General features: G+C 41.3%; 1 protein-coding gene across 3 annotated transcripts in view; it reads left to right on the plus strand.

Annotated features, from left to right (window-relative positions):
* Positions 1-24,730, plus strand: part of UBAC1 (UBA domain containing 1) — a 54,791-nt gene that overhangs the window by 11,605 nt on the left and 18,456 nt on the right. For 2 of the 3 annotated variants that reach the window (XM_073314932.2, XM_073314933.1), the window contains exons 3-9: positions 1,060-1,133; positions 3,899-4,006; positions 5,761-5,863; positions 7,874-7,982; positions 9,738-9,969; positions 13,279-13,365; positions 14,232-14,370. In XM_073314932.2, coding sequence (XP_073171033.1) covers positions 1,060-1,133; positions 3,899-4,006; positions 5,761-5,863; positions 7,874-7,982; positions 9,738-9,969; positions 13,279-13,365; positions 14,232-14,370 — 852 coding nt within the window. Of the gene's footprint in view, positions 1-1,059; positions 1,134-3,898; positions 4,007-5,760; positions 5,864-7,873; positions 7,983-9,737; positions 9,970-13,278; positions 13,366-14,231; positions 14,371-16,814; positions 17,003-24,730 lie in introns of those variants that run through there. The other variant, XM_073314931.1, reaches the window with a different exon arrangement.

Here is a 24,730-nt window from a genome sequence, read left to right on the forward strand (position 1 = left end):
GTCAGTTTGTTTTTTTTACTTTTATGCCCTAATATAGAGATACAGCAGTTGAATTGCTTGCACTAGCATAATGCTGGAGTGCATGAGTTGCAAACAGAGAAGGGGAATGTTTAGATCCAAAAACAGTTAAATCTGGAAAATCCCTGAAACAGTGCAAAGAATGCAAACAAAACCCCATTTCTATTAAAACCTTCATTTTACAATTTCTGATGTAACTGATGTTGCAATCACATGCAATATCTCTGGGGACTGTATTGTATTTATCACTGTGGGGCAGGGATTGTATGCAACTCCAGTGGGGAGGGTTATCACAGCTCCTCCAGGAACCGAAAATAGTAAGGGGTGACTTAGGTGAAACACCTTTGGAAATGTGCCACTCTCTGGGATGGCCGGTATATACCGATGCAAAGTGGATTTTCCAGAGACCAACAAAGGAAGGGTTTGGGGCATAAAAAAGCTGCATTTAAACTGATTCAGGCCTTCTTTCTGATCCAGCAAATGGACAGGACCTTCTGTCCAGGGGCCCCAACCCTTGTGGAAGGGTTGGGAAGATTTTGGCCCCATAAGACTGATGGGTGACCTCTGGTAAGCTTTTTGCATGCATATAGGAAATTTCATTGGGTTTTTTTTTGTTTACTCTGTAATGCTTTTACTTCAAGAATAAAGGTGCTAGCTCAGAAAGAGCTGAGCAGTACCTTGTAACTGCTGGGGTTATGCTGTTCATGCCCCTCGAGGAGAGAAAGCAACACACGGGCTGCTGGCAAAGTCTGTCCGGCAAACTGGCTTGCTGGGTCATCACAGTGGATGGTGCGGGGCTGTGCAGCCTTAAAACCCCAGTCGGCAGGGAGAGAAATACAGGTCTCTGCTCAAGAGAGGTGCATCTGGGAGCTGGAAGCTCTCAGTGGATGTCCTTGAGGGACCATGCAGGGGGTATACAGGAGCAATTAGCCCAAAACTAACATCCTTCATTTTACAGTTTGTAAATTTTGGGTTCTGAATTGCCCGACAGTGACCCATTGCATGTTACTTCTAACATATTCCAGTATCTTCTCTTTCTAGATGTCTTGTTGTTGGTAAAGAAGCGAGCTCCCCCTCCACCTCCCAAAATGGCAGAAGTATCAGCAGAGGAAAAAGTGAGTTCAGAAGATTTGTAGGTTTTTCTAGTCTGCATTTCCCCCCTTTTATTAACAACTTGGAAAAGCGTAGCTGTGGGTGTTCACTAGTTATTTATGGAGGCAAATGCATCCATTTAATTAAAGATTAAATAAATTAATTTCAGGAGGACTCATGTTCCTTTGAAACTTCCCAGAGAATACCATAAGCATTAGGACTGAAAATTAACAATAATGTTTGACTCAAACAGGATAGATACGCTCTGTGGAAATGCTGTAAGGTTGATCTTTGAATGTCTAATAACAGAATAAATCTATTATTTTAAGTTGTGCCATGTTGTGCCTTCAGATAGATCTGCCCTTTAGAAAGTTGTCTAATTGCTCTAATTTCTGTCTTTAGCTCTACTTGGTCTCTGTAACCAGGAGTTTGTCTACACTGGAGCTGGGAGCCAGCCAAAATAGCTGTGGGGATGTTACAGCACCAGCAGGGAGCTCAGATCTAGGGGGTAGAATCCACACAACTATTTTTAGCGCATTAGCGCAAGCACCACTAACACAAGTCTGTCGGCTCGAGCTGGAGGACTGGCTCCCAGCCCCAGTGTAGACATACCCTGGGGCACAAGCATTGACCCTACTAGAACTTCAGTTTTTTTCTCCAACTGGGATAACAGTGGGTTACTCCTCCCCCCGCCCCCCGGGGTGTAATTGTTATTACAGTGGGTCAACGCTCTCCAAAAGGACATTTCTGCCCTGGTGGTGCAGTAGCTGCCATCATCTGCAGATGTACTGAGCTGTGCCTTTGCTTGTCCTTGTGAATTGCTGGCGGTCTCTCCTTGTATGTGCAAACCTGTTTTTCTCTTCTGGCATTTGCTTCCTGTAGGTATCTGTATTTCCCTGTGCACTGCCCTTCTGAGGTCTTGCTGTGCTGTGTGTCACACACTCTTCCTCACACTATGTCCTCTGTGCATCTGTGTCTTTGGGCTTCAAGCCTTCCATTTTTGGACTGTATGTTGAAAATTTGGAGCTAGTCCAGGGCACTGTATTTCCCCACGCTGTATTTATAAACAATGCAGCGCTTTCAGTATTAAATGGCACATAAGGTGTTGACACAACTCACGTCTCCCTACTAATTTTGAACAGAAAACAGATGCATTTGAAGAGAGTACCCTACAGGGAAGGAACACTGTGACAGGATTGGGCCCTTTGGGGTGTCACCTGATGTGCTGGGATGTCACTGAGTTAGCCTATCCTTCCAACTATGCCACTGTAACCATGCCTCAGTGGGCCACAAATGAGGATGCCAAATTCAGAACAAACTGCTGAGAAATAGGGCAAACATAACCCAAAACTGGTGGTTATTCTTTCATAAGATATCGCAAACCAGCCACACAAGTAAACTCCTGTTTCACCACACTGGCTAACAAGAAGTCATTAAAAGCAGTTTCCTTGGGCATTCCAGTTCTTATGTCGCCACCAAAAACACTGGATTCAGAGATTAGTGGTTCTTTACAACCAGTCTCATCAAATGAAAGGTTCTTCTGATCCCAAAGGACCAGCCACACACTCAGGTCAATATATAGCTTAGATCTTACCCAAAAATCACGCTGATGCCAATCCCTTAGAATTTAAAATCTGACAGTTTATAAATAGAAAGAAAGAAAGGTGAGAGTTAAAATTGGTTAAAATAATCAAATATGTACAGTAATTGCAGAGTTCATGGTTCAGGCTTGTAGCAGTGATGGAATAAACGGCTGGCTTAAGTCAAGTCTCTGGAATACATCCACAGCTTGGATGGGTCATTCAGTCCTTTGTTCAGAGCTTCAGTTTGTAGCAAAGTTCCTCCAGAGGTAAGAAGCAGGATTGAAGATCAAATTGAGGTGTTTCCAGGGCCTTTTATAGTCCCGTCCCCTGTCCCCCCCCCGCATGTGGAGGGCATCCCATTGTTCTTACTGTGGAAAATTACAGCAACAAGATGGAGTTCGGAGTCACATGGGCAAATCCCATGCCCAGGCATGTCGCCCAGTCACAGCAGGAAATTCCATTAAGTGTAGATGGGCGTCTCCCATGATCCATTGTCAATTAAATGTTCTTTTGATGGGCCATTTAATTTGAATAGTCCCTCCAAGATGTGCTGGTTAGCTACCTTGTGAGCGTTACCCCAGGAGCAAATATTTGAAATCCAAGTCTAGAGCCGATACTTATAATTCAAATGGAAAAATGATACATTCAGACAGGATAATCATAACCAGCAAATCATAACCTTTTCATAGACACCTCAGTTGACAACCTTTTGTACAAGATTTTCTGGAAATATATAACAGTGGTTGCAACAATGATCTATATGGTCATATTTTAATCAGATAAAGTCACAAACATATCATAGTGGTTGGAGCATGGGACTGGGAATGGAGACTCCTGGTTTCTATTTCCCAACACTGTGTGACCTTTGAGTCAGTTCCCCCTCTCTGTGCCTCCATTTCCCCATCTGCAAAATGGGGATAGTTAAATGAAAAGCACTATGTGGCCCTGTGAAGAATGTGGGAAAACTGATTTATTTTTATGAAAAATATGTGACACCGCAGGTCTGATTTGGAACTGTGATTACAAAGTATTGGTTCTATTAACCAATTGCACTGCTAGTCAATTCCCCTAGTCACAAGTTACCTTACATCGCTTGCTTGCCTACAAGAGAATATGAAATCAGTCAGCTATAGCATAATTTTTATTACTGTATTTCAGTGGATAACAAACTGTAAAATCTGATCATGCTTCCTTTTCTTGGTTAGAGGAAGCAGGAACAGAAAGCTCCCGATAAGGATGCTATTATCAAAGCAACAGCAAATCTGCCCTCTCGCAATGTAGATCGCACTGTGGCCCACCACAACATGAGGGATGTAAGTATGGTGCTTTTTATCTCCTTTAATTTACGTGCTAAATCTAGATTTCCTCCCTGATTTAACCCTTCTCTGCCACATCCATAGGTTAGTTCATCTTGTCTTGAAGACTTCGCTGAAACTTGGGCCTATTGCTTATTTCTTTTGAAATAAGTGAAAATCTATGGTTCATGTCTCATGTGAAAAATAATATTTTTGGTGGGGGGTGTGCTTAATATACCAGTAGCGCAGATAATTTAAAACTGAATTTTAAGAATCAAATTAGGGTTTTTCCCTGATTATGCTGTGTTTTACTTCTTGCATTTCTCACGGAATGATACAGCCTAGTCACTTTCAGGTTCTAATGCACTAGCACAGCAGTGCAAAGTTTGATTGGAAATACTGCAGGGGAATGTGGGTTTTTTTTGTTTTTAAAGAGAAATATGATCTTAGTTTCCTGGTTTTAGGGTATTCTCATACATGGTGGTAATAGTGAAACTGCCCTATACCTGTACAAATATTTACCCAGTTTGTTCCATGTTTTTCCCCAAAGGAGTTTTTTTTTTAAAAAAGTACCTGATCTTTTGTCTTAGTGGCTACCTGCATGGTTCTAATAAAGATCTTAATTAAAAGACCAGTGTGATTATAAACTGTTCTCCACAGAAAATAAACTTTTTTAATTCCAAGTTTGTACTGCATTCTGGGTTACATTAAGGTTCCGTTTATAAAGGATTAATGAATACTTATTAGAAGTTTTAATAAATGGGTTAATCAAATGTTAGACTAACAGGTCAGTGGGTTGCTTATAACCATCTATAATGCCTCATGCTGATATGGTTATAGCACCTAAGATACTTAATACATCTGATCATTTCTTAACCCTTTATGTTACGGTTCCGTTTATAAAGTGTGACTGCATTTTGTTTGCATAAAATTTTTGATTATACATTGAGTTTGAGGCAGTTAGTTTTCCTCTTGGCTCTATTTTCAAAGTTTAAAACTGCCCCAGCACTGTACAGCTTTCAAAATGCTGAAGGACCTTGTGAGTATGTGTTCAATGTGTGTTCAATAGTGTGATTTCCTTCTTCAGGTTTGATGCTGCCATGTGCATGAAGTAGAAAAGCCCTACGTGCATAGTATATGCTATTAAATAATCAATAAATAAAATATTGAAAATTTTTCTTTTTTTAAAAAAAGTTAAATGTTCCTAGCACTTACTATTAATTAAAATGAAGCATGGAAAACTTAATACGTTTAGTGAGCAGCTTGCCCTGTTGTATATGGTATATAGTAAAAATCTTTCCAGATGAAGGAAGGGAAGCCATGACACATGGGTATGACAAATCTCAGAAGAAGCTGGTCGTAGGAAGAAAATGACACTAGCCAAGAAAACTCATCCCTTAATAGAAACAGTCCTGAAAGGAACTCCACAGCATCTGACCAGAGGCCCACTGACTTCTGTCTGCCCACACAAAGCTCCTTACAGGGTTGGGCACGTTTCCATTAAGAAATAAGCTTTCTCAGCTAGTGTCATTTTCTTATGGGACTAAAAGCAGTGGAAGAAATAAACAACCCTTTCTGCATGTCAATTCTTGCTCTATATAGCACTCCACGGGAAACAGGCTAAACGCAGTGAAAGCAAAGCCATAATAAAGCAACTTCCTCTACAGGGGGCAAGGGCATAGCGTACAGACTCTCTAACAATAGATGTATTAAGTGAAGATGGCTATTGGTAGCTTCCTATCTAAATGTTTTGACAGTTTCCTTTCTTGCAGTTCCAGACAGAGCTCCGGAAGATCTTAGTTTCACTTATAGAAGTTGCGCAGAAATTGCTGGCACTGAACCCGGATGCAGTTGAACTATTTAAGAAGGCAAATGGTAAGAACATGTCCCTAATGTGTTTTGTGGATCCTTGTTTTGACTAGTCTTGTCAAGAAGTACCAAAAATGTTTATTCATCCTATTACAAAAGGCTTGTAGCCATACACACCTTGTTCTGTGATTCCGTCATCTCTCCCAAGCTAAGCAGAGGTGGGATGGGTCAATATATCAGTGGGACTCTTCTGAGGAATACCCAGGTGCAGAGGAAGGAAGTGCTGTTGGATATTCAGTAGGTAACACTCTTCCCTCTGACTAATCAGTCTCAATTTGATGGCTTATTTTTTAAAATATGCCTGTCCTATATTTAGGACCCTACCAAATTAACAGCTGTGGAAAAACATGTCCTGGACTGTGAAATCTGGCTAGTGTAGAGGAGGGACAGGGTTGGGGCCTCTTACCATGTGCTGGTCTCCAGATGCTGGGGAGGGACCGCTCCCGGGACCGGGTCAGACCCATCTCTGGGAACTGCCCCCTGCTGCAGGTAGCTCCACGGCTGCTGGCTGTGAGCCCAGCCCTGAAGGCAGCGCCACCCCAGCAGTAGCGCACAAGTAAGGGTGGCAACACCCTGACCCCCCTGTGGCCCCCCTTTTGGGTGGGGGGCCCCCGGTTATAACACTGTGAAGTTTCAGATTTAAATATCTGAAACTGTGAAATGTACGATTTTTTAAAAACCTATGACTGTGAAATTGACCAAAATGGACTGAGAGTTTGGTAGGGCCCTACCCATACTTTAGGGGACACAGAGCAGCAGGATGTGGCATATTTTCAATGAGACATAACCATAGCCAAGGTCTTGACAACTCATGATCACTAGAGACCTTATGGCATTTTTCACAAGAGCAGGGGTCATAGGCCATGATGTCTTGCCAGATTCCACTTAAATAACATTTGACCTCCTTAACACGCCATTTGGTTTCAGTTGGGTGCAGTATTTGTCATTGATTGCATAGGGTTGCTATAGGCTATAAAAAAAGCTGTTAACTTCCACTCCATGTGTGTACACTTCAGTGTCAGGGGAAGCATTCCTGGGCTGAAACCCAGATCCCATTGAAGTCAATAGCAGAATTCTCATTGAATTGAATTGGGGAGGATTTCATCCCTGATGTATTGGTTTTTGTTTTAAAAGCACTTTGGGATGAGAGGTACCATGTAAATGTAAAATTATTCCTAGTATAACTACTGGAAAACTTCACTCAAACTGCAGCTCTAGGGATGGTGAGGAATGGTTTAGGGTGTAGGGCACTAAAAGGTATGTCTACACTGCAAAAAAAACAAAAACAAAAGTATGTTCTTAACTCCAGTTGGCTAACCTGCGTTAGCTTACTGGGGTTAAATAGCAGTGAAGACTCGGTAACTTGTCTTTTAACTTGGGTTAGCAGCTAGAGGTAAAGGCTATAGGGGACCGTAGGGTTGAACTCAAACTGCTAACCTAAGTTGCCATGTCTTCAGGGCTATTTTAACGCAAATTAAGAAAACCCTTTTTTTGTGTAGACCTACCCTAAGAGTTAGGATTAAATGGAGAAAAGGGAAAAAGTAGGGTGAATATAATGGAAAACTTCCTGACTCTGGGATTTATTAGGGCCTGATCCCACCACAGTTCGTTCTCTCTCTCTCTCTCTCTCTCTCTCTCTCTCTCTCTCTCAAATAATTCTTTAATGTGTTTCATAGAAGTCTGCAGCACTGCTTGTTTGCGTAAGGACTGCTCATGTCTAAATGCTTGAAAGCTCAGTCCCGAGTGGAATAGAATGTTAAGGGTAGTGGGGAAACCCACGCCGCATCATTTGAGATGTTGAACACTGTTCTTGACAAAGCCCTGGGAACAGTCCAGCGTTAGCTGAGCTAATGGGGTTGAACTAAAAGACTTTATAGGTTTTTCTCTCTCCCCTTCTGATTTGTTAGGGTGGGAAAGGGAAGACTAAGGATTCAAACTTAGCAGATATCTTTCCAGATGGAGCAGGGACTTATTTTGGCTTGAAATACTAACCTGAATTTGTTTTTTTGTCTGTAGCCATGTTGGATGAGGATGAGGAAGACAGAGTGGATGAAATAGCCCTGCGCCAGCTTACAGAAATGGGGTTTCCAGAGAGCCGAGCTGTCAAAGCCCTTCGTTTAAACCAGTGAGTATACGCATCACCCAGCATACAGAATTGCTAATTACGGAGATAATTGGTGCACATAATTATTTGGATAATAATGCATTTGCTGTAAACCGCCTCTTGGAGCACCTAAACCAAGATGATACAAAGCACTAGCACAGGGAACAACCCTGCTCAGGGTAGAGGTCCATCCGGGGGCAAAGAGGGTGTCGAGTGAGAGAACCTTACTCTGCTGCTGACTGTGCTGGACTTGTTCTGAGAATAAATGGAGGTCTGTATATTTGGCATCATTCATGAGTATTAAATTCACGCTCTCAATTTAAAAAAAGAAAAGAAAAAAACAGACCCAATCCTTAAACTGCAGAAGAAATGTTTCACACTGACTTCTAAAACCATTTTAAATTATTCATTTCTGTCCCCACATCCAAACAGTGATATCAAGGGCTGTTCTTTTCTTCTTTGGTTATAAAATTACTTGTGTGGTTATGCCAATCCCATCTCTGGATTTTTCCTTTCTCTGCTTTCCCCAGGGCACAAATCGGGGAGTGATATGCTGTTACTATCCCAAGCTTCACCTATGTCAGATACCAAAATGACATGACACAGCAGATTATGCAGAGGTTCAAAATATGATCACAGTGATCTTCTTGAGTTTGGCGTCTTTTCAGTGGAGTTCAAATGCTCATAGGCGCTGCTTGGTGGGGCTCAGATGCTCTTTTGGGCTCCAAGGATAAGTGTGGGGGAAAGAAGGGGTGATGCTCACCCAAGCAGCATCCAGTCCTCGTACCAAAATGAGCTGTCACTCATGATAAATTGTGTACATGTGATGTGCTTGTTCCTCTCCTTATTTTCATGCTTTGATTGACAGTGAAACAGTTCCCAATGTTGACATTTTCAATGATAGTCACTGGGTATCTGAATTAACACTCCAGAGAGATGAACAGGGGCAGTTCACCTCTCTAGACTATGGTTTCAGGTTCCGTGGAAACTTGGGCAGACATCACATTGTTAATTCACCCAAAAATTGCAAAGTGAGAGTTTCTTCTGACTTGTAAGGGGAAGAGTGACTTTCTATGTTGAAATGAAGCTGAGGTTCTGGAGAGCAGGCGATGCCCTCAAAAGCCTGTTTAAAAATGCTAGATTGCTAGTTCAGCTCATCTTGAACCTTGGCTTTCCTCTATCTCCACCTCTCCTCTCTTTTCACTATTAGCTCAGGAGAAATCAGTTTGTGGTGTCTGTGGTATTTCAGGAACATCAAGTCTGAGATGTTGCACCAAAGTTATTTTATAACCAAGCACAAAGAAAGCTTAAAGGAAGCAAATTTGTATTTCGTGACCTCTGATACAAACTAGCTAGTGACGATGAAAGTCCTAGGAACAAAAGCCAAACCTGTGTGAGATGATGATTTACTCACTGACGTCTGTCTACCCTGCAGCTGGGAGTAAGCCTCCCAGACTCCATCGGCTTGAGCGTAGACGTTGCAGCTCGGGCTCTCAAGCCCAACTGATCCCCTGATCTGAGCTCAGGTGACTAGCCAGTGTCTCTGCTGGAGCCACAGTGTCAACACCGATGAAGTGAGCTGTAGCTCACGAAAGCTCATGCTCAAATAAATTGGTTAGTCTCTAAGGTGCCACAAGTACTCCTTTTCTTTTTACTGTTAAGCTAGTGGGAGTCTGTCTAGCTTGGCTCAGAGGCTCGCTCTGAGCTGCAGAGTAGAACATACCTGTTGAGCTTTGATGACTCCCCATAATCGTTTCCATTAACTTTGTGTCTCAGTATGTCAGTGACGCAAGCAATGGAGTGGTTGATAGAACACGCAGATGACCCCACGGTTGACGCACCGCTTCCAGGTCAAACCTCATTAGAAGCTGCCTCTGAAGTGGGTGCTTCCTCTGCTGGAGCAATTGCTGGTCCTAGTTTGGAAGCTGGTGGGGAAGAGCCCAAGGATGAGCTGACGGAAATATTCAAGAAGATCCGCAGGAAAAGAGAATTTCGTCCGGACCCACGAGTATGTCTTGTCTGTCTTTTAGTCTTTACGCAACAAATGTAATATGAAGGAAACCATGGGGACACAGTGGGCTCCAAATAACGATGTTTTCTAACTATATGCAACATGTAAGGTCTGGATACCTAAATACACTGCTGCTCCGGGAGGGTTCTGGAGGCTTTTAAACACAGAAGATGTTGAGGACCATTAGAGGACTCTTAAAATATTTAAAAGAGTACCACCCAGTACCTACATGCTACAGTCTCTAATGCAGGTGCATCTAAATTACCAGTGTTAGGTCTGCCCTAGTGTTGGGGCTAATCTCTTGACGTAGCCTTTTGTAATCATGACTTGCTTCCACCACTAAAGCCAGTGGAAATAATGCAGTTGTGTGTATTGGTGAAGAAGCACCATAGGGTATTAATTATGGTGCCCTGAGGACTCTTACCGTAGAAGGGTACAAAAGAGCATTTAAACTGAATCTTGAAGAGTTTGCAGAAGTGACAGTGAAACATCTTTTCAAGCTGTTTATCTGAACAGTTATAAATACCTTGCATAGAAAATGTATCCCTGTTCAGAACAACCAGGAGGTGCTGTTTAGAATTCAAGATAGATCTGCTTTTACCACTGAAGATTTCCTGAGACTTTGACAAGATTCATCAACAACTTAATAGCTAATATTAAGACATGAGTAAAATTACTTAGGTCTGAAAAAGACCTTTTAAAATATTCAGATACACAGTTCTAAATATTTAGTGCGCACCAGGACTAAATCTAATTACTAGAACTTGCAAATGCACATGACAGCATGTGTGTTATTGCCAGAAAACCACAAGCCTTGGATAGGGAGTATAAAGTACAAGTTTTAAAATCCTGTCTCCCATCCCCAGCATTCCAGTTATCTGGCTCCATACCAGATCATGGCTGTGTTCTCATAACTTGCATGGCTGCATTTCCAAACACTAAATTCCACTCTGTTGCACCAGTGGAAATTTCAGAGGAACTTCAGTGAACTCCTAGATTCACACCAGTGTAGTTAAGAACAGAATTTGGCTTACAAACTCTACTTTCTGCTTCCCTTTAAAAAATCTGCAGTTGTTCCCTTGGGTCTTGCCTCCTCTCTAATATTTCACAACACATTTCAGATTCTGCTTGCTCATTTCTTACCTTTTTCATTCTGCTGCTTAGTCGTCTAATCTAAATCATGAGTATTACAGGCAGTTAACCTTCTTAAAAAGACCAAGCTGAATACACTTGTCTTGCCAATCTATATTTCAACTGTGCCTACCGTTTAATGTCCTAATCACTAAATAACCTGGATCCAATTTGTTTGTTTGTAAATTGTTTTCTTTCTGTGCCATGAGGAAGGTCACCTGTACATGAAATCTCAATTTGCCTACATTGCAATGAAATAATGTAGTGATGGAAAGTGGACTAGTTCCAGATCAATGTTTAGGAATCATTATTTGTGTAGCACCATAACATCTGGAGTATTTGGCCTTGTAAGAACAGTTAATAAAGGAAGCCCCTTAACCACAGGAGTGAAATCCTGGCACCACTGAAGTTAATGGGAGTTTTTCCCTGTGTGGAGCCAGGTTTCTATCCTTAGGATAGAATCCTGGGTTCCTTTTGCCTCGGGCAGACTAGATGGTGGCTGGGTTTCCTAAGATAACTGTTCCCAATAGATGTAAGTACATTTCTACTTTTTGAGTTGCATACAAATAGGAAACAGGAATAAAACTATCCCATCTCTAGATACAGAAATGGAAACCAAAATATCTGAAGAGTACGATGGGATATTAGAAATGACTGATGCAAACAGCAGCCTTCCTTGTCCTTATTCCAAGGAGTGTGTTGAACCTGAAGGAAACCGTGGGCTACAACCAAATGCTGCTTAGTTACGCAGCTGGAACCTTCACTGAAATCAACCTGGTTTGACCCTGTGTAACTGAGAGCAAAATCTACCCCTACAAATGCATAGTGGTAAAGGGGAAATGGAAGTAAGTTGATTCAAAGCAAGTAACTTCTGTCCTTCAGTACAAAACAAGTTACTTTCAAATGTGGATGTGAGACTTAAAGCAAACTGTCCCATTTGACATGTGGTTTAGACTTTAACCTACTTCTTAAGAGACTCTCTATCCTGGCTTCTGACCCATCACAACCCTCTCCTAAATGTCACATTGCCCAATCTAAAATTAGTGCCACAGCCTGCAAAGGGCACATGTACTGTAATTGAACACCTGACGCTCATTTAAAAAGAAGGCATTCTGATATGAACACATCCTGATACAAGCAGCTAAGGTGTATGACCAGAGAAGAGTAAGAAAAGGAAAAGAACTAGTTCTTCCAGTGCTTGTTTGATGTGTAGGAGCTAGGTATGGAGAAGTTCACCTCTTGCGTGCTGGGGGCTGCATTTCCTTATATATAATTTTACATTGGTGCTGCTGTGTTTGCCCAGATGTTCTGTGTAAGTAGTAGGTGCAGGGTGGAGACTGCCAGATTACCAGCAAAAAGAGAGGCTTCTGGTGAGAGTAATCTGTTTCCTCTCTGAGTCCCAAGGATATTGACGTGGAACAATATTATAACAAGGGATCATTCAATCATTTCTCTTTCACCTGTGTGTTGGAACAGTGCAGTAATACTTAGTACTCTTAATCTTCAAATAGCTCTGCAAACATTTTCCCTCACAGTGTGCTAGTGAGATAGGTAAGTCTGAGCACTCTGACTGATGAGCGGGAGGGAAGACAGAGGCAATGGAGATGAGTGAATTGCTCATGGTCGCAGAAGGAATGTGTGTTAGACATGGGAGTTCCTACTACCCATCCTATCCTGCTTTTTTAGAGCCAAGTCCTGCTCCTTATTTTAATAGAAGCAGGATTTGGCTGCTGCTATTTTATTATTCCTTGTATTACAGTACTGTCTAAGGACTCCAGTCACAGATCAGGGCCTGGTTGTGCCATTGCATTGGAAACAAGCTACTTGTAGCCTGATGGTAGACCTTTAAAATCTCTTGAATCTCTGCTAGACAACAGTTTGCACCCAATAAAAGCCTTTTAGAAAAAAAAATAGTCGAAAGGGAATATATTCTGCTATATTCTCCTCTCAGTTACACAGAAAATCCCATTGGCTCCTCTAGTGAGGAGAATCTGACTTAATAAAGCCTGTCAGGATTCTTAAAACCGGGACCATCGCCTTCTGCTCCTTTGCTGTATGTGGAGAAGGAAAAGCTTTTCTCCAGAAGAAGGGATACGATTCATTCCTTGTGTGTGTTGTAGCTGCCATGGACCAAGCTAAATGCTGTGTGTAATAAGCTGTGTGTTTCTGATTTAGGCTGTCATTGCCTTGATGGAGATGGGCTTTGATGAAAAAGAGGTGATAGATGCACTAAGAGTAAACAACAACCAGCAAAACGCAGCTGTGAGTATCCTCTGTTGTTTTATTCCTAATTGCTATGATGATCATTTGCTCAATTGAGAATTCTTGATCGCTGAACTGGATGGCGCTTGGTCATATTTTTAATTCAAACTAGCCTCATGTTACATGGTCTTGCTCTTTGTATTCCAGCCCTAGCAGTTATTGGAGTTGAAACAAACATGATTAAATATTGTGCATCTTTGAAACTAGCTACGTACACCACTGGAAAGCAGTCACTTCTGGGCTGGAGAGTGGCAGTCAACCAGCATCCTGCACAATGTTGAGAGAACTACTTGCAGAGTGGAAATGTTGAGATGGAGAACTTTGGCCAGGGACATGAAATTGGTTTTTGAGGTTCTCTTCTGAAGGACCACACACGCATGCATACAGAGGAATGCTCATTTTATCCTCTCCTGAAGGAAAAAGGGCTGAGCTGACCTTGTTGGGATTTTGAGATGTGCTTCTGGCACTTAGATCAGTGAGCCTGCCCTCCAGCTTTGGATTCGGGAATCCTGGCCAGTTCTTGGGTAGGAGGAGGACAGTCCTGGAGCAAGCTGTAGATTTCCAGTGTGATATATAGAATGTCACCTCATGTGGGTTTGAAAGCTAGAAATCACTTTTATTGCTGTATCAGGTTCTAGTCCAGCTCCCGCTGGAGTAATGGGAGCCTTGCAGTTGACCTAGAGCAGGACTTAAGTGAATAGTAGTTAATGTATTACATGGTTTAGTCTTCAAATTGCATGCAGGGATGATAAACTTTGTCTAGGATGTTCTATCTTGTGCCTTACTTACATGCGGGATTGAAGTCTCATGAGCTTGCGTTTTAATGGAACTAATTATAAACTTGTCATGCCTGCTGACTTTTACAGTGTGAATGGCTGCTGGGAGACAGACAGCCATCTCCAGAGGATTTGGATAAGGGAATTGACACCACTAGCCCTCTCTTCCAAGCCATCCTGGAAAACCCAGTGGTACAGTTAGGGCTAACGAACCCTAAAACGCTGTTAGGTAAGTACTGTCCTGGCTTCTGACAAAGAAGCCTTGCCTGCACAGTTGCTGACTATCAGAAAATACTCTGAGTAAAGCTAAGGGAATAAACGGGGAGGGGGCAGCCTGACGGCTTGCTTTGTAGTGCTGCGTATGATGCCATGTGGGCAGCAGGGGCTTGGAACAATCATGGGGCCGTCACAGATATGACACTGAATCTCCAGGGCAATGGTTTCAACCTGCAACCATCTAGAATGTCATGGCTGCTGGCTAGAGTATCCGTGTGGATCTAGGAGACTTGTTGCACTCAACTTGGCCAGAGTTTGGCAGGGAAAATGTAGATCTCTGCTTGGTATCCTGGGGTCCTTAGCTGCAAAAAAAGGTGTGGAAGAGAATGCATGCTGTAGTACAGCTCACTATTGATTGAAGTCTGCTTATTACTCAGAGGGCAGTGATTGGCTGAGTTTAACTGAACTGAAAGCTGCCAGCTAAGGACTTCTGTGTGTGTCCTGCCAAGGCTGAAATAACAGCTATGGACACATGCTTCACCCTTTTTGGAGGTTTGCCCTGTAGAGCATCTGTGTTTTCTCAGTCAAAAAGCATCTGTGGCTCGGAAAGCCGCATCACTAATGAGTCCAAAAAAGACTGAAATGTAAATCTGTGGTTGATGGGTCACTCTGAGGAAACTGTGCACAGGGAGATATTTAGTAGGGAGAAATTTGGCATTTCTGCAATATATAAACGTGCTTAATCTTTGGCCTCAGTGGTTAAAGGCATGTTTTAAAACATACATTGCATATGAATTCCTTTGCAGTAGATCTTTTGAACACTTACATTTACTGTGAAGTTTTGTGGGTTTTAAATAATGCAGGAGCAGAACCTGCCCACCCTGATTTCTAAACAAGTGGCATCTTCGTTTCAGAGGAAGGTTCCATGCTGCAGCGCAGGATATAAAAATAGAAAATGAAATGTCATTGTACACATGTATAACGCTTGGATGAGCATCAGAGCATGTACTGTTGCTAATGATACCTCGGCTTATTGCCAGTGTCATGCATTTTAACATGAATATTTGCATTGAATTAGAAAATTCCTAGTTATGAAAAAGATGATGAAAAGTCCTTTAGTTCAATATATTTTTAATCTCTCGCTTCTCCCCAAAAGAGGAGGTTTAGTGGTTGAAGCATGAGAGCTATATTTTATTCTCAGTTCTGCCAGAGACCTACTTTGTAACCTTAGCAAAGTATTTATAGTGTGGCATTCAGAGGTGTTGAGTACCTACAGCTCTCGTTGACTTTATTGGGAGTTGTAGGTGCTTATCACCTTTGGAAAATTGGATCATTAACCTCTATGCCAGAGTTTGCCAGACTCTGTTATGTAAATTGTTACACTGACCTTTAGGTGACTTCTGAAAAGGTCAGACTGTGTGTGTGTGTGTGTGTGTGTGTGTGTGTGGCCCGTGAGTAAGTTCCAAATGTCCCAAGCATCTGTAAACTGTTGGCTCAAATGTTCTTGTTTCCTGCTGTGTTTGCAACCCAAATCTTGCAGCAATGTACTAGTGCATGAGAACCACACAGTGGCACTGACTTTTCTGTGAATCATCCAAGCTGAGTGAAATGCAAAATAAGTTCAGTCAAAAGTAAATAAGTGGAATAATCTTGGGATAGAGGGGTTATTTGACACAGGTAAAGAGAACTATTTTTAGCCATTTGGGCCTAGGTCATCCTTCCTTCCAAAATCTGCAAATGGAGGGGACCCTTCTACCTGCACACACCATGGAAATTGGGGTCTACTGTCTCCATGGCATCATGCATGCCCTTGACTCCAGTCCAAGGTGAGAGGGCAGTGATTAGGCTGGTGGAGGAAGGAGCTTGCTGGCTGGTGGGATAATATACATTATTCCCTCTCTAGCCCCAGAGAATTTTTCCAGGAAGGAAGGATTGTCTTGTGGCCAAGGCACTTGAGTGGGAATCGGGAGATTATAGTTCACTTCCTGGCTCTGCCATGGGCGACCTAGGGTCATGCATCTGTGCCTTAGTTTCACCCCTTGTAAAATGGGGATAATGCTTTACCTCACAGGGGTGTTGAGAGAGTAAACTCATTGCTGGAGGCATTGAGGTACTGTGGTGATGGGCACCATAGGAGTACCTAGGTAGAACATAACACAGCTGGCTTTTGTACTACCTCCTTCTCATCACCCCCAATAGTCACAGCCAGGAGGAGTCGCCGGCAGTGCCGCTCCAATGGAGTTGTGTCGCCAGGGAGCTTGGTGGTGGGGGGAAGGCCTCTGCGTGGGTGGCTCTGGCCTCCCAAGATCTGTCCTGATGGAGTTGTGGTGATCAAAGCAAGTCATGATTCCTACTGCAATTTAAACTAACTTTTTATTTTGTAAAACATCCAAAATACCCAATATTTGCCAAATAAAACATCATGAACTGAGTGTTGCCACCTCCTTTTCTCGGCAGCCTTTGAAGATATGCTTGAAAACCCCTTAAACAGCACTCAGTGGATGAACGATCCAGAGACGGGACCTGTCATGCTACAGATCTCTCGAATCTTTCAGACGCTGAACCGCACGTAGAGGGGAATGCCGATCCACTGTGCCACTTCTTGCTGTCTCTAGCTTCATTTCCTGAACAAGAAGGAACATAGATTTTTGGGGGCGGGGGGGGGGAAATGAAGGGGGGTCTGAGGGAAGAAGGTAGCAGAGGAAGCAAAATAGCTTTTTGTTGTTTGGGTAGGCACGTCTCAAATAAGAGTGTGTGTAGTTATGGCCATCCTGAAGTTAATAGCCTTGTGGATTTAGTGGAGGAGGTTTGAAGACTTGTTCTGGGGGTTTTTTTGCTTTCAGATGGTAGGTTGAAAATGAAATATATATCCAAATACAGGAAAAAGCTTTGTAACACAACTGAGCATCTGATTGACCGAGAAAATAATATGATGACATTGCCTGATGTTTCGATCTTCTTGCTCAAAAGGCCTATGACAGCAGTTTTACTAGCCAGTGGTTATAGCAGCATCTGGCTAGTGTTTACAAAAGGTCACTGACCACTATCATAGGATAATAATCATACTATTCATCTCTATACAGTGTTAATTTGTGTCTATATCAAAATACAAAATACTTTTTAAATTGACACTTAGGAACTTGTTTTTTAAAATAAGTCCAAATGTTGAGAGAACATGTTTTTATCCAGACTTGTCTGTCTTACATTTTAATTTAAACAGAATAATTCATAGATGGAATTTCTTTAATTAATAAATAGCGTTACTTTTTCCTATTTATTTTCTGCGTTAGTGTTGTTCCAATCCTGTGGGCTCATGTGTTTGCAGGAGATTTCACTCAACTAGGTTAAAGATGCAGTATCTCCTTTCAGAAAAATGTAATTTGTCATTCCAGCAGTTTGGTTCTCAAGTGCTACAGTTCATAGGTTTGTCCTGTTTTAACATATCTTAGTTTGAAAGGTGACATGTTTCCATGTACTTTTGCATTTCTGAATGTATATTTTAGGAAAGGAGTTCTGTTTTGCAGGCATCTTCCTTTTCTCTGCTTGCAATGCCAAAAGCTACTAACTTGCTTGGTTTTTAATTGAAAGGTCACCTGCACAATGAAACAAGAATCCATACAAAAATATTTAGGTTTGTGTCCTGTTTTTGCTTGCTTGTTGTATAAAACACACTTGAAATGATTGCCCTCTTCCAAATAAGGAATTTTCCCCTGCTTGTACTTTACCTTAGAAATATCAGGAATTTCAAGTCTTGTCTTCCCTTGTCTTTATTGGAAGACTTGCTGGAGGTCTCAGGTGTGTATTGTGAGTTTTGTCAGGCTGCTAACTAAAGGAGTACACATGCTGAATCTCGCACATAGATCTCTTCTTCCAACTATTTATGCTGCAGTTGAGTTACACGGGTGGTGATAAAATTTTTAAATAGCTGGACTAAAAATCATTTCCCTTTTCCATCAAGTTTCACTTGCTTGGTGTCTGCAGTGTAATAAACCAATCCTCCGCTAGTCTATACAGTCTGCCATGAAAAACAGGGTAAACAAGACCTGGATTTCTAATGTAAAAAGTATGCTGAGAAAATTAAACCTTTTAAGTTTTCATTAGCCACCATAAAGGTGTGTATATGTTTTGTGAGAGGATATTCTGCATAACTTTGTAGGTCGCCTTTTAAAGTGATCTTACTGAGGGCATCTAGATTCAGACCTAAACCACAGAACAAGTTTTGGCCTGATCTTGGCATCTGAACTGTAGTAATATGCAGCTGAGACACAGAAGTTGCCAATTTCACATAATGTGGATGGGTGGGGAAGTCAGTCACTCAGATCTTATCTTTACCTACTATCCCAGTTTTATTTTTGGCTTTTGTAATATCATTAACAGTCTATTGCACTTAAACAGATTTCTGTAAGGCACTTAGATTTCCAAATCCAAAAGTAACCATTTTCAGCACCCCTGTTTTTCTTTCAACCCATTCTTGGCATCCTCAAAACTTAATTGCAGTTTTGGTTTTAAAATCTGAGTCTGATTCTTCAACACAGTAATTACTCAAATTAGTCAAATTTCATTTCATTGCAACTACTCACGTGAGTAAGGGTTATAGATATAATATTGAGAATAATATTTAAGCAAGTTTCCTGATACTGAAGGATTTCAGTTGTTCGTTCGATCAGGCTTTTTGTTTTGCAATGGTTTCCTTGAACTACTACCTGAAGATGTTATTACTTGAAGTCCTAAGCATTTGAGGCACTGATATGTATGATATTCCCTCTTCCATCCAAGTTCTTGTAAATAATCAGTGCTTGTTTCTACAGGACAATATTAGGTAGAACCACCATCATGTGATTATACTGATTTCCTTACTAAACAAGAATTGTTCCAGACTGCGGTTCTGAATGTATTGGACACAAGTTGAGACAGCAGCATGTCCTGTAATAACTTACGGTCTGATCATGTTCCCATTAAGTCGTGCCCAAGCTCCCATTAACTTTCATGCAGTAAGATCAGACACTTTTTAAAAATAATTCATAAACTGATTCCACAAAGAACTAACATATTGTTTTTATCTACATATCCTTCATACTTAAGCCTTCTCTTTCAAGGAGCAGAATGGTTCACTTTTAGACTGTAAGTTCTGCTGTTTGTATACCTCTGCATTATCCCCATGGCAATGGACTTGAGTTAGATTGTATGGTTTCATCACTGTCTGTTTCTGAACAGGGTGTATTTGTTTCTATGTCAGGCTTATCTAGGTGATACAAATACATCAAAACTGCACTTGTTGTCTTGTCGCAACAGGTTCAACGCATCTTTTAAAATAGCTTTCAATAGAATTGCAGTAGAGAAACTGAAATAAATGAAGGCAAGAATGCCTTGTGTATCTGCTTTCCTAATAAAATTAATATGGCAACTATGATATAAGAAACCTTGTGATTAAAGGAATACTGCATCTTTAAAAAACTAAAAAGTTTGAGGATATGCAGTTTTAGACTCTATTATTTCAGAGCTTTACTCCTGTACAGTGTAAGTGTAGAAGGAGAGAGGCTGGTTATTATAAAGTGTCCTCCAGCCTTGGTTTTTTCATATGGCTTTTTATTTTTAAATGCTGCTTGACTTTTGAAAACACAAGTTTCCAGTGGCCAATATCTGGGATTAGTGGAAGGTTATATGGATTTAATGTTTTTCAGCAAGACTTGGGCATGAATAAAGATGTACTTAACTATGTCAATTCAAATGTAACTTAGAATGCCACTTAAGGAATCAGTTGATTCAGCTCATTAGTATGAATGTCTGACACTAATACATGCTGTGTGCTGCCAGCGCCTCGGAAGCTAGAAGTCCAGTGGCACGTCCTGTGAGCTGGATGGGTTGCTACTCCAAGGTTACTATTGCTTTTTAAGTCCATTGTGGTTGCAGTTGTGGCAATTCTCCTGTGCTTTCTAGAATTCTGAAAGCATAAAGATCCCTACATGGGCAATGAGGCTGGGATTCAGCATTTGAAGGGGCTGGTTCCAGGCAGTGTCATGATGAAAGGATTGTGGGTTCAAACCTGCAAAACCACAAGAATCTTGGGAGTAGACGTTTTTTAAAAATCAATGGGATTACGTGTGTGAGTAAGTAGTAGTTGCGTGAGTAAGGATTTGCAGGTTTGAGCCATGTGCTTGCATGTCTGAAGTCTCGATTAAAGTTAGCAAAGAGATTAGCAGTGGTGCTGGCTTCATTGTAAAGTGTCTTATTGCATCATCGGAACTAGGTCAAGGGAAAAAGTGGAAGATAGATAAAACCAAGGAAAAATGAGGAAATGGGCCAGGTAGGTGGATTATCTGCTGCAATATTGACTGCTTATAATTGTTCTTATGCTTGGTCTATACTTGCCCCATCAGTTGACATAGACAATCTCTTACCTTTTGATATGTGTGACTCTTAAAAGCTAGCTAGCTATTTATTTAAATATATATGTGTGTAACTTATAATTTTGTCATCACAAAGCTTTGATATTTTTAATAGAAATGTTCTATATAGAAGTTTGTTCTCAGGGCTTCATATTTATACTATAGGGCAATTCATTTAAAGGGATGTATTTGGGGTGTGGGGGGGAAGCTAGTTGCCACTTTGCAACTTAAATGTTGGTTAGTCTAGACCTGTGAGACCGAGCTAGCATGAGACTCCTCTGAGCCACTGTAATAGACAAGTCCAAAGAATCCACCGTTGTTTCCTCTTCCATCTCTTGAGGATGGTGGAAATGGTCACACAAGAATACACAGCAGCTTTGCACATCGTTGTCCTTTACACAGTTCCAAGGACACTTCTGCTTTGTGTGTATTGATGGAAGTGGAAAGCTAATTCACGCAGTTTCTAGTGCAGTGGTCAATACACCTGCACTCTGCTAGGAGTCCAAGAACGCATGGCTGCAAGAGCTCTTAGGTTTCCAGACCATCTCCCCACATTTGGCTACTTGCAGTCTGTCACAGTTGTTCCCCAGAACCTTTTACCCCATTTTGCCTGGAGCCAAACTTGACTTCTAGAGGTGGCTCTTGGTATCTGAGAAATGGTTGTGTTTATTCAAATGCTTTTTAGTTAGAGCAAGTTGCAGTCTTCTGGCATCATGATCCATGGGCTGAGAATCTTTGAATTACTGCATTGGAAGCAACTGTGCAGATGGACACAACACCAAATGATGATTGTATTCTATCACTGTGTCGGTATATCTTGTCTATTGAGCAGGCACACAAGTTGTTCCCAGTAGTCTGAGGTTCAAAGGCACTATTTACAAGATAGAGTGTTATCCAAAGGAAATACCTCATTTTTCTGCTAATTAGAGTGGCATTTTTATCAGTTATTAATCTTTACTCCTAGGACTTTATAAAGAGCTGATGGAATAACTGCATCCACAGCTGGCCATTTACATCCACAGATATGTTGGATAAGATAATTTAAAAGGGATATAAATCCTCATGCTTCAGGGCGTAACCCAACCACTAAATGCATCTTCACTTATGGGCAGATTATTCCTCTGAAGCATTTGGTGCTGGCCATTGTTAGACTAGTTAGCAGACTAGCTTAGCCACTAGTCTGAGTCAGGATGGCAAATCCTATGAAAGAAAAGCAAGCAGTGCATATTACGTTTACATGAACATGGTTTAAAAAGTCCTGTTCACTTGCATCCCAACCTTTCGTCATTAGAGACGGCATGTATTTAACATGTGGTGAACCTTTTGCTCTAGGCTTAAAGAACTTACATGCAGATCCCTGTTTGAAGCATACAAACTTTAATAAATGTGAAAGCATTAAATTCTTATTGAATTTGGTTATAGTTTTTTTTTATATCATGTTCTGGACCGGGGAAAAATTGTGCTAACATTTTAAACTAAAAACCTACCAAATGAAATGTGTGTTGTCTTGTTGCAGCAGGTAGGAAAGGCGTGTAGACCTTTTTTAATTTGCAAGTTTATTTTTATTATAGTTTAATGAACTGTACAAGAATGTGATTTGCCATACAGCACTGACCACAAAGTAGCACTAGTGAAGTTATACTGTAAGGTACTATGACTTTTCATTTCATCGGTGTATAGAATGGGTACAGTACATAGTTTTTATATGGAATTGACACTGATGTGTGGCATGCACAGTTGTTTTTAAGATGTAATGTTACTTTTATGAAGTTTAACTTGGGTCAGCATCAACAAACCTATAGAATTCAGGGTTCATTCTAAAACTTACTAGCATGGGTCAGTGATCTGCTACACATCTGCAGAAAGATTCAGCAACGACTAGTGCTAATACTAAACATTTGTCACCCATTTTTGCTTTAATATGATTGACCAAAATAAAATCAATTCTGCATTGTTACTAATCTGATCCCTTTTAAACAGTCAGGCTGTTATCTGCAGAAATGTATTCTGAGAGACTATCACGAGTGTTTGGTTCGTGTGGCTTTGCTGGTAACTATTACCTATGTTAGTATGGCTAAGTTGGACCCATGAGCGTGATTAGAATGAACGCTGAGTCTTTTAAACCTACACACGCGCACTCTGAGAATGATCTGGTAATGTGTGTTGTACATTTATAACATCAAATAAAGTTTTTTGATTTATTACAAGCTGTTTCTAAACCTTTTGAAAAGTGTCATTGGGCTGACAAATCCAGGTTACTGACCAGTCTGTATCGGAAGGATTCTAGAACTGTGTGCCTATTGGTAAGCGTCAGAGTAGCAGCCATGTTAGTCTGTATTTGCAAAAAGAAAAGGAGTACTTGTGGCACCTTAGAGACAAATTTATTTGAGCATAAGCTTTTGTGAGCTACAGCTGATGAAGTGAGCTGTAGCTCATGAAAGCTTATGCTCAAATAAATTTGTTAGTCTCTAAGGCGCTATTGGTAAGCGATTCATTAACAGACTATCTTTTACTGACCAGCTCTACTGGTGAGCAAACCTGGAACAAAGAGTGAGCAGCACAGTCTGATTCCAATAATCATTTCTGCATCTGGGAAATATTCCTCTTCCTTCCTATCAACTTGGCTCCTTCAGGGTGAAATTTACCCTAAGGGCTTAAATGGAGCATAGACCTTGTGCTGGCCTTCTGCATAGTGGTGAATGTTTGCTTACCAGGGATTATCCTGAATCTTAGTTGATTTGTTGAGCTGAAAAAAGTCATATCCAGCATGCGCTGCACTCTCGCAACAGACTGACTGGAAAATTCTGGGCTAGAAAGAAATGGAGCTAAAGTAAATAGGGGTAGTGCGGAAGCAAGGTGGGATGCATCAGTACGATCGTTTGCATATGAGTTACCTAAAAGGCTGCTCCTACTCACGTTCCAGTACTACTGTGGCTATTTGGGAACATCCTTGAAGACTTTCTCCCTAAGTTTGCCTGTGTGTGGTTGCCTTGGAGGCTGCTGAGCATGAAACGTAGCTGTGTCAGATGGTTACTCTGGAGAGCATCTGGGATTTATTAAAACTTTAACAAAATGTATAGAGGAGAGAAGAGCCTCTGCAAAGAAGAATTGGACACTGTGCAGCGTGTAATAAAGAGCCTGCCATAACCCTGACTACATCCTTTGCAGAAAGGAGATGACTTGGCTCCCAATTCCTATCAGGTATTCCTTCAGAATTCTTCCTCTCCTCTGCCTATGCCATGTGGCACAGTACAGGTTAGATAGTTTGCGGTGGCTCCAGAGAGCAACTGATTGGGATTTTGGAAAGGTTTCCATTAGGAAGTTTACAAATATCCTAGATCAGCTGGACTCAAGAGAGTAACCTTGAGTAATTGTCTTGAGTTTGCAGATGACAAAAAAATTGGGGAGGGGTAAATAAGGAAGAGGTCACTGGTTCAGAGCATCCCTGATCACTTGGTAAACTGGGCACAAGTGAACAATGTGTTTTAATACGGCGCAAGTAAATGTATACTAGGAACAAAGAATGTAGACCATACTTACAGAATGGGGAACTCTATCCTGGGAAGCAGTGGCTCTGAAAAAGATTTGGTGCAGGGTATGATGGATAATCAGCTGAACATGAGCTCTGTGTGATTCTGTGGCCAAAAGAACTAATGCGATCTTGGGATGCATAAACAGGAGACTCTCGAGTAGAGTTCGGGAGGTTTTTACCTCAGTCTTTGGCATTGGTGTGACCATGGCTGGAGTACTGTGTCCGGTTCTAGTGTCCAATTCAAGAAGAATGTTGATTTTAAATTGGAGAGAGTTCAGGGAAGAACCACAAGAATGATTAGTAGATTAGAAAAGATGCCTTCTAGTGATAAACTTAGAGTTCAGTCAATCTAATTAACAAAGAGAAGGTTCAGGGATGACTTGATTAGTCTGTAAGTACCTACATGGGGAACAAATATTTTATAATGGACTCTTAGAGCATGATCCAACGGCTGG

Source organism: Lepidochelys kempii, chromosome 16 (genome assembly GCF_965140285.1).
Source record: "Lepidochelys kempii isolate rLepKem1 chromosome 16, rLepKem1.hap1, whole genome shotgun sequence".
Classification (NCBI taxonomy): domain Eukaryota; kingdom Metazoa; phylum Chordata; order Testudines; family Cheloniidae; genus Lepidochelys; species Lepidochelys kempii.